The sequence below is a fragment of the Mizuhopecten yessoensis genome, unplaced genomic scaffold (genome assembly GCF_002113885.1).
Source record: "Mizuhopecten yessoensis strain PY_sf001 unplaced genomic scaffold, ASM211388v2 scaffold10901, whole genome shotgun sequence".
NCBI lineage: Eukaryota > Metazoa > Mollusca > Bivalvia > Pectinida > Pectinidae > Mizuhopecten > Mizuhopecten yessoensis.
The window spans coordinates 652104-663039 of NW_018408778.1; the positions used below are offsets into that span (position 1 = coordinate 652104).

The 10936-nt window shown below is 38.7% G+C and overlaps 1 protein-coding gene and 1 long non-coding RNA gene across 12 annotated transcripts in view; one reads left to right on the forward strand and one right to left on the reverse strand.

Moving 5' to 3' along the window:
- On the forward strand, nt 1-3875 carry LOC110463397. The gene is made up of 2 exons (XR_002464388.1): nt 1-462; nt 577-3875. It is a non-coding gene; the product is annotated as an uncharacterized LOC110463397 (long non-coding RNA).
- The window catches only part of LOC110463394 (phosphatidylinositol-binding clathrin assembly protein LAP-like), a 103583-nt gene continuing 95486 nt past the window's right edge, over nt 2840-10936 (reverse strand). For all 11 annotated transcript variants that reach the window (XM_021517947.1, XM_021517945.1, XM_021517946.1 and 8 more), the window contains 4 exons: nt 10288-10417; nt 7392-7445; nt 6903-7131; nt 2840-6321 (listed from right to left, as the gene is read on the reverse strand). In XM_021517947.1, the coding sequence (XP_021373622.1) occupies nt 6925-7131; nt 7392-7445; nt 10288-10417 (391 nt within the window). In that variant the 3' untranslated portion in view covers nt 2840-6321; nt 6903-6924. The remainder of the gene's footprint in view (nt 6322-6902; nt 7132-7391; nt 7446-10287; nt 10418-10936) is intronic.

A 10936-nucleotide genomic window follows, 5' to 3' on the forward strand; every position in this document is an offset into this window, starting at 1 on the left:
GTACTGATGGCCCACGACTACAAGGTAGTGTAGCAAGTACTGACAGCCCTAGACTACAAGGTAGTGTAGCAAGTACTGACGGCCCTAGACTACAAGGCAGTGTAGCAAGTACTGATGGCCAACGACTACAAGGTAGTGTAGCAAGTACTGACGGCCCTAGACTACAAGGTAGTGCACGTGTAGCATGTACTGATGGCCCACGACTACAAGGTAGTGTAGCAAGTACTGACTGCCCACGATTACAAGGTAGTGTAGCAAGTACTGACGGCCCATGACTACGAGGTAGTGTAGCAAGTTCTGATAGCCCACGACTATTAGGTAGTGTAGCAAGTACTGATAGCCCACGACTACAATGTAGTGTAGCAAGTTCCGATAGCCCACGACTACAATGTAGTGTAGCAAGTTCTGAAGGCCCACGACTACAATGTAGTGTAGCAAGTACTGACGGCCCTAGACTACAAGGTAGTGCACGTGTAGCATGTACTGATGGCCCACGACTACAAGGTAGGGTAGCAAGTACTGATAGCCCACGACTACAATGTAGTGTAGAAAGTACTGACGGCCCTAGACTACAAGGTAGTGTAGCAAGTTCCGACAGCCCACGACTACAAGGTAGTGTAGCAAGCACCTACGGCCCACTCATACAGTCGTAGTTTAGACAGCACTCACGGCCCAATTATATAGTAGTAGTTTAGTCAGCTCTCACGGCCCACTCATACAGTATTAGTTTAGACAGCACTCAGGGCCCAATTATATAGTAGTAGTTTAGACAGCACTCACGGCCCACTTATACAGTATTAGTTTAGACAGCACTCACGGCCCAATTATACAGTAGTAGTTTAGACAGCACTCACGTCCCAATTATACAGTAGTAGTTTAGACAGCACTCACGGCCCAAAAACTACAGAGAAGTATAGTAAACTGTGACGGCCCAAACTACAGCGTCGTGTACCTCCACAATTTGACTGCCATTGGCACTAACAGCTACCATTGACCAAGAAGTACTATGTGTAGATCAGTCTAAACATTGATTAAGAATTCTATTACATGTACTCGAATATTTAATACTTACCAATTGTTTCAGTCTTATAATATTTTAATCTTAAAATTTATCATGAAAACATTGCAACAGGAGCATTGAATGTGTTCCATTGGTTCATACAACTACAAAAAGTAAATTACATTCAGGACATCTGATAAAAGGTGAATTCCTGAAATGTTCAGTAATCACCACACATAGGAACAAACTAGTACAGATGTATAAGTTACCAGTACCTCTGCCTCATCGGATCTTGTTACTGACAGTACTCTGGTGTATAATTTTAACAATCTACTGCCATATCTTATCCCTCATCCTGTTTTGTTACCCAACCTGAGTACCAGTAATTGCAGGCTCTAAATTCGCCTTACTTAGAGTGCACTGTATGGTTTTTAAATCAATGATCATCCATTAATTTAGGATGTGTGCTACCTTAATGTGATATAGCCTCCTTCCCAGAGAGATCTACACAAGATAACTGTAAATATTCTCTGGTAAACAATTTGTCAATTGGTTTGCGCAGGGTTTGGCATCCTCACAACAGCTATGTAGATTGTGTATGTGTTAATAACCCTTCTGTGATGCTAAAGTAGACAACACACATTTTAACTTTGTAAGGGAAATAACTCTCACACTTGTAGGTTGTAACATGGGGACTGGTATTGTGCACCAGTCTGATATAAGTAATACATTGTCAAATCACTCAAATTTTAAGTGAAAAGAAACTGATTTGATAGGATTGTTATTTGTGGAGAGAGAATGGAACTCTAGGTGTTATGTATATCTCTGGTCAGATATAGATGGATGGGATTTGGGGGACTAATGATGAAATATTGGTAAAGGCCTAAGGGCATTTTTTAAGGAATAGAAACAATTTGATGAGAAGTGTCAATCCAATTCACGAGTAAAAAGGTAAATTTAATTTTAGATTTTTTTTTTAATTCCAGCTAAGGGATTGATTTTGATACGTTTGGTCACATTATTTCAGCAAGCATGACGATTTACCACGGTATAGCATTTAAATAATTTTAAAGTAAATATTATATTGGCACAATAAGACAACGTTCTATGTTGTTATATCCAATGCACTGGTAACCATACCATACAGGATGTGTCACCTCCTACAACACACAAGAATATGTATGGTGGAGGCCCCATAGAAAAGATTGCATATGTATGCCTGGCCACTGAACAGACAACACTGATTACACACGAGTGGTGAAGGTTAAAGCGAGATCAAGGATACCAACACAAAACTCTACACATACAATGAAAACGGCTTGCATTTAAGAATGGAATGTTAGCAAGATGTCCTGATGAGACTGAATTAGAGCTGACATCTAAAGGCAGTAGATACACCAGGGTCTCTAATCAGACAGTCTGTCCCTAACTCAATAAATTACTGTAGGTGTCAATTTACACACACTGCGTCTTTCCACACGAGCTGCAAGGACAATATATTTAGGGCAAACTAGTTTTGAATTTCATTATCATCCAGAAAAATTAACACCTCAACTTATTCGGTGATGGTCATATCAAAACAGCAATAAGCCAGATCAATTCAAGTGATGTGAATGCCAAGGGAGTCCTGGAATCTTTTCAAAAATCTGTACGTTTTCACAAGGTAACAATACTACAATAAAATATTCCCAACAAGAGGTCAAACACAAGTTGTATTCCATAAAATTAATTTCCATCCATGGAAATGTTGAGTTTGATTATGAAATGAGAACCAAATGGCAGTCCATTTAAGAGAACTCTTAACTCGGCTAAATTTTAAATGATTGTTTAGAATTAAAATTTCATTAAAAATATGATTTATTATCACTCGCTTGTAGAGCAGGAAACCAGACAACATTTCAAAAGCTCTCTGATGTCGTAATAACATAATAACTACCCTATCACGGTCTACTACAATCATCTCACCTGTAAACATACAAGTCTCAGATGTGTACGTCTCACCTGTAAACTTGTTGTATACAAGTCTCAGGTGTGTACATCTCACCTGTAAACATACAAGTCTCAGGTGTGTACGTCTCACCTGTAAACATACAAGTCTCAGGTGTTACTAAAACAGAATATTTTTTCTGCATCATGATTTTCTGGCGTTTAATCACTAAAACAGAATAATTTATGCTTTGCTTCATTTTCAGGCGTAACACACCAAAATGACATAATTAATTTGTAGGTGCATTACACCAGGTATGAATTACCTGCAACAACATTCGTAGGTGTCAAATATCAACACAGAATAACTTACTGTAATAACACTGAGGACACTAGCACAAAAACACATATTTTATACCTATGCTTTACATTACGTAAAATGGATCTGATATTGTATCAAATTGATATTGTCTGAAGACTATACAATGATATACAATGAATTGTACAAATAATGTATTTTAGACAAAACACTGGGTACATACGTTGTATCAATGACAAAACTTCATGACAAAACTTCATATCAAACCAAAATTTGCATCCAATTACATAACTAGTATTATCAATTTCAATGCTTTCTTATACATTTTGTGCTTTCATACAAAAACAAATTGGGTATGAAGTTGAAATATGTTAGGTAAGGAATGTATTTTGACACAAGTTATATGAGAGTGAACACTAGAACAATCCAAAACTGTGGCTGTCACTACACAGGAGTCAGCTGAAGTCCCGTATCAAGATTTATTGTAAGAAAAACTTTGATGGAAAAACCTCCGAAATGGGAGAGCGACCGATATTATGATAACAGGTCATCTAGAAGTTTTCAACCTTTTGTGTCTAAACAACTTTACAAGCACAAAGCATGGTGGGGAAACTAAAAAAACAAAAAACAGACAGAGTTTACTGAAAGATAGGAACATCACAAGTACACACAAATAAAGATGGAAATGGTTAAATATCTTAATAATCTGCATGATTTATGTACAAAATAAACACAACCCATATATATATGTGATTACAATTCTCGCATACACCTCTTATATTTATATATATATTATAAGTATCACATAATAGTTCCATCACTTACACTCACTACCATCCCTACTGAACATGGTGAGTACACAGCTCATGTGGGGACACTGTACCATACACAGCGTAGGAGTTGGGGACAATGTTCAGTACACAGACCTATGTGAGAATACTGTACAGTACACAGCTCCTGTGAGGACACTGTACAGTACACAGCTCCTGTGGGGACACTGTTCAGCACAAAGTTCTCTATACACCACCAGGGTGTTATCCAACGTCAATCCCTAATGTACTAAAGGAGTACACAGCCCCTGTGGGGCCAAAGAACAAATCAACACACCATCCATTCCTTTTGTACAGTACACAGTCCTCGTTGGAACACTGTACTGTACACAGCCCCCATGGGGACACTGTATATTAAACAGCCACGTCTATACCACCAGGGCGTACCCCACTGTCCATCCCTACTGTACACAGCCAGCACACAGCCCCCATGGGGACACTGTATATTAAACAGCCACGTCTATACCACCAGGGCGTACCCCACTGTCCATCCCTACTGTACACAGCCAGCACACAGCCCCCATGGGGACACTGTATATTAAACAGCCATCTCTATACCACCAGGTTGTACCCAACTGTCCATCCCTACTGTACACAGCCAGTACACAGCCCCTATGGGGACACTGTATATTAAACAGCCACGTCTATACCACCAGGGTTTACCCCACTGTCCATCCATACTGTACACAGCCAGTACACAGCCCACATGGGGGCACTGTATATTAAACAGCCAAGTCTATACCACCAGGGTGTACCCCACTGTCCATCCCTACTGTACACAGCCAGTACACAGCCCCCATGAGGACACTGTTTATTAAACAGCCACGTCTATACCACCAGGGTGTACCCCACTGTCCATCCCTTCTGTACACAGCCAGTACGCAGCCCACATGGGGACACTGTATATTAAACAGCCAAGTCTATACCACAAGGGTGTACCCCACTGTCCATCCCTTCTGTACACAGCCAGTACACAGCCCACGTGGGGACACTGTATATTAAACAGCCACGTCTATACCACCAAGGTGTACCCAACTGTCCATCCCTACTGTACACAGCCAGTACACAGCCCCCATGGGGACACTGTATATTAAACAGCCAACTCTATACCACCAGGTTGTACCACACTGTCCATCCTAATGTACACAGCCCCCATGGCACCGCTGTAAGGTGGGCACTTGTACACCACCAGGGTGTGTATTACCAACTATCCCTAATGTACATTTTAAATACACAATCATGGGTGGAAAATTCAAAAAAATATTGAAGGATCTTTTCATTCAGTATATTTCCTGCAGCATAGTATGGTCAATAAAATTTGCATCTTTTTTTACCGATTAATATTTTTTATAAAGAATCAGAAATCTCAATTGCTCGGATTCATTTTCAGTGTACACAAGACAGAAATAAAACTGAATTCATGTAATAGACACAATGTTTATACCTTGAAGTTCATTAATTTTATTTTTAAAATCCACTCTTTTTGACTTTCAAACTTTCGTGATGTTAAACTGGGTGATGTGTAGTGAGGCTAGAAGCTGAAGTGAGTTCATCATTGTACATTGGTACCACAAGGGGGACAGGAAATATTTCCCTGTAACACAGAATTGCACGCTACACATTTATAAAGTTGCCTCGCACCATGACTAGTTCTGGCTGGGTGATTAGCACTCTCTCTCACATACAGATTTTGTTAACTGTCCGTTACAGCAGACAATATCATGCACTATTAATGACGTCATGTTACATCACTCTCCTGTCGATGATGCCTGCATGATGGGGGGGTGACTTGTAAACTAAAATCCAGGTAAGCCAATCACAGATGTTCACAATAAAACCTAGCCCTTCTATATTACACATATACACATTACAATAATTACATATATAATTTGATTTTGCCTATAAAAACAATGACACAGAAGAGTCGCGGCGAGTCCATCGCCGGACGTAAGAAGTGATGCCATGACTTGTTACGAGTCCCGACTTGGACACGGATACAAGGTGCTGTAGCAGCTACAATGGTTATACAGGTGAGCATCAGAATGTCAGTCTATTGTCCTTGTGTATGCTTTCTTGGTAATAACAGGCATACATTACTACTATGTACAGATATTGAAGGTTTGTGAAACCTTCACGACAAACTTGATCCCTTTCAGTTTTACTATGTACACATCCACGTCAAATTTCACTGATTACTTCCAATGATATTCCACAGCCTCTTCCTCCCTAACTTGTAAGAAGTGTACCTGGGGAAGAAATGACATAACGTTATTGAAAACATCACTCACATTTCAAACATGGTCAGCAGTTGACAAATTAATCTTTGAAACTCTATGAGGATACATGTGTAAGATAGAAGGAACAAAAACAAGCAGTCAACCGGGCCCTAATTTTATCAAGAAAACAATTAAGTTTAGGTTTAAGTTTTCAAAAATTTAGTGCTTGATTTTGCAAGATTATTGTACATATAATATCAATTAATATTTATACACATATTTATTTTTAAAAGATTTAATAATTTGTAATATATTCATGAATCCGGAAAAACTAAAACTCATGGTAAATGAAGACTCAACTTTTTACTTTAAATATTTTAGAGGTGATGGAAAGTCTTGAAACATACAAGTTATGCTGAAATGAAATAATATGGACTATTCAATTAAATTTCAAGTAAATTCTATAGAGAAATAATTAACTTATAAAACTTTGATTAATCTTCAGAAAATTTGAGTTTATGATTGAGTTGCATATATTTCCATCAATGATCTTACATTTTTTTCTTATTTTTTTTTTGAAAATCTGTATTCTCCCACTTCCCCCAACTTACCACTTCTCACGGATAACTAATCTCATAATGCACCAAAGGGGTCATTTTGTTGTTGCCCAGTTGGGGGACGTGGCTGTTGCATCATTCCTCCCATTGGTTGCATTCCTCCAGCATACATGTTTGACTGCATGCCCATATTTGGCTGCATACCCATGGCTGGCTGCATTCCCATTGGTTGGCCCATTGGCATCCCCATTGGGCGAGGCTGTCCCATCATTCCGACAGGTTGCTATGGTAAATAATTTATATTCAAATAAAATTCAAGACATCCTAATCTTAATACTGATATTTAAATACTTAACTGCAGATAAACGTTTTTGTAAGCATGACAACAGTTATGTGTTTTAACCAAATATTGAGCCATTTTTTCCCCCAATTTTGCAATGAACCAACAGAATGAGTTTGTAAGAAAGAATATTTATCAACAAATGACGAGCAAACACATAAGTAAAGGTCTGCCACATTGTGAGGTAACCATAGTGACCTTACCATCATTGGTTGTGTTGTTGGGGCACCCATGTTGTAGCCCATAGCTGGCTGAGCCTGAAATACAAAAGAGGAAATATTATTTTCTGGTACATGTACCGATGAATAACTTCAATCATTATATTTCTTCTGGTACCAGTGAAATATTTCTTTTCCACATGCCAGCGAGGCATTTATTTTCTGATGCCAGTGAAATATTTCTCTCCTGATGAGTCATGCCAGTGAAATATTTCTCTTCTTGATGCCAGTGAAATATTTCTTTTCCACGTGACAGTGAAATATTTCTCTCCTGATGCCAGTGAAATATTTCTCTTCTAGTAACAGTGAAATATTTCTCTGCTGATCCCAGTGAAATATTTCTCTGCTGATCCCAGTGAAATATTTCTCTCCTAATGCCAGTGAAATATTTCTCTCCTGATGCCAATGAAATATTTCTTTCCTGATGCCAGTGAATTTTTTCTCTCCAAGCACCAGAGAAATACATCGTATAGAAGTATTAACATTCTGTTTAGCAGGGTATTAGTGAAGAATAACTCTTGACATTTAAATTTCACAATTTTCAAAAAAAGGTACAAATATAAACCATCTTGTATTTTATAACAATGTTGTTATTAAAAAGAAAACAAATGTTTCAATGCTTTCAGTTAAGCAATTAAAATTAAATTAAACAAGCAAATTCGTGGAATTTATATCCCCCTCTTGCAGGACATATTGTAGGTTAACATTATTGAGGTTAGGTTTAAACATGTGATTATCATGTTGTTAAGACATAATGCATAGCTTGAAACTTGAAGAAAAAAAAGCCCTATACCTCATTTATTATCCGTAAATATGCACAAATCACATCGGTTGGCAAACTTAGCATGAGTTGGATTTGCATAAGGAATTTGGTTGAAATATCTTAACAATATCTACAGCAACAGGTACAAGTTGTAATGGGGGACCATTACAGATGTCCCCCAAACTGCCCCCTTAGTGGCAAAGACGCATCAGAAAAGGATCGCATTGCCATAGTACACCTTCAATGTACCTACTAAATTTGAGTGAAATTGAGCAATTTCTAACTTGCAACCAATCAAAATCCTCTGTGTAGTTGCTATTGCAACGGAATGTATGCAATTGAATGTGCAGTCCCCTAATACCCCTATATACCAATTTTCATGGAAATCAAACAATATCTTAATTGCGACCAATCAGAAGCCTCCCTGTGGTTGCTATGGTAACAAAACTTGTGGTTTTATTAGCAGTCCCCTAATATCCCTATATACCAATTTTCATAAAAATCGAAAAATGTCTAAATTTCCACCAATATGAAGCCTGCATGTGGTTGCTATGGCAACGAAACATATGCGGTTGAATTTGCAGTCCCATTATACCCCTCTATGACGATTTTCATCAAAACCGAACAATATCTGAATTTCCACCAATCAGAAGCCTTCTTGTGGTTGCTATATGGTTGCTATGGCAATGAAACGTATGCGGTTGAATTTGCAGTCCCCTAATATCCCTAAATAGCAATTTTCATCAAAATCGAACAATATCTTAATTTCGACCAATCATAAGCCTCCGTGTGGTTGCTTTGGTAACAAAACTTATGCGGTTTTACTCGCAGTCCCCTAATACACCTATATACCATTTTTCATAAAAATAAAAAATCTAAATTTCGACTACCGTATCAGAGGCGCCTCCATTTGGTTGCTATGGGAACGAAACCTATGCGACTGAATGAGCAGTCCCCTAATATCCCTATATACCAATTTTCATCAAATTTGAGCAATATCTAAATTTCGACCAATCAGAATGCCTCCGTGTGGCTGCTATGGTAACGAAACTAATGCGATTTATTCGCAGTCCCCTAATATCCCTATATACAAATTTTCATCAAAATCTAACAACATCTAAATTTCGACCAATCAGAAGCCTCCATGTGGTAGCTATGGCAACAAAACTGATGTAGTTGAATTCACAGTCCCCCAATTATCCCTATATGCCAATTTTCATCAAAATCAAAAAAGTTTGAAGGCAATCGGTTAACATTTGTTATAGTTATTGCACAGAAACAAAACCCACAGATAATTACGTTTTTTGTTATTCAAGGGGCCATTACTCCACCAAATGGGGTCCGCTGAAGGTGGTCATCGAACTTGGCCGAGCCCCCTTAAGGCATTTAACCCTGTGACCAAGTTTGAAGAAAATCGGTAAACATTTGTTGTAGTTATTACACGGAAATGAAGCGCGGCAGATAATGACGTTTAATTATTCAAGGGGCCATAACTCAGCCAAATGGGGTCTCCTGAAAGTGGTCATCGAATTGGCTGAGCCCTTAAAGCATTTAACCCTGTGACCAAATTTGAAGAAAATCGGTTAACATTTGTTGTAGTAATTGCACGGAAATGAAGGGCGGCAGATAATGACATTTCATTATTCAAGGGGCCTTAACTCAGCCAAATGGGGTCTCCTGAAAGTGGTCATCGAATTGGCCGAGCCCCCTTAAGGCATTTAAACCTGTGACCAAGTTTGAAGAAAATCGGTTAACATTTGTTGTAGTAATTGCACGGAAACGAAGCGTGACAGACAGACAGACCGAAATTAATATCCCCTGTTTCGGTGAAAGCGGGGGATAAAAAAGATTGTATACAATTGAGAAGAAAATTGAGAAGAAAAATGTTATGACTGCAAATGTCACAATGAGTTTTCGATTTTATTTCTAGTCAGTTTTAAAGTGTACTTGACTTACCATGAGATGATGGGTCATATTTCACTCACCAAGGAGTTGTTGAGAATTTTTTCCTTCACCATGGAGTTATGGGGCACATTCGACTCAGCACTGAGTTAAATTACCATGAGGTGGATGGGCAAGTTTGTCTCACCAAAAGGTCATTAAGTATGCTTCACTTACCATGGGGTTATTAGGTGCAAAGCCTTGATTCCATGTGGTGGTGGTTGCGGGGGCCATGCCTGGCTGGGTCTGCCAGTTGGCCCCACCTGTCTTCTTCTGTTCACCCTTTGGCTGCCACTCATGTTGTTGTCTGCAGTGAACAACAAATCTATTACTAAAAATGTTTTAATAATAAAAACAAAAAGAGGCTGTCTTCGATAGCCCCTGCTCATAGTGTACAAGTCAATATAAAAACAACTAATTGTTGGTCACCATGTCACCAAAGTGTGAAATGTAGGTCAAATTTAGCATCCGCAACATGCAATCAGTAGAGCCAGCCCAGATACATGAATCATGAGTATCAAAGGAGTTGTAGTAAGGTGTTCATGGACAAGATCAGTTCTGCTAAACCTGTATAATATACACGTGACCAACTTTTCTTTACTAAGTCACTGAAGGGTGAAAAGTAGATCAAATTCAAATGTGTTGAGCTGGCCCATTGGTGTATGTACCTACATTCTTATGTGTTCAGCTGGCCCATTGGTGTTTGTATCTACATTCTTATGTGTTAAGCTGGCCCATTGGTGCTAGTATCTACATTCTTATGTGTTGAGCTGGCCCATTGGTGTTTGTATCTACATTATTATGTGTTGAGCTGGCCCATTGGTGT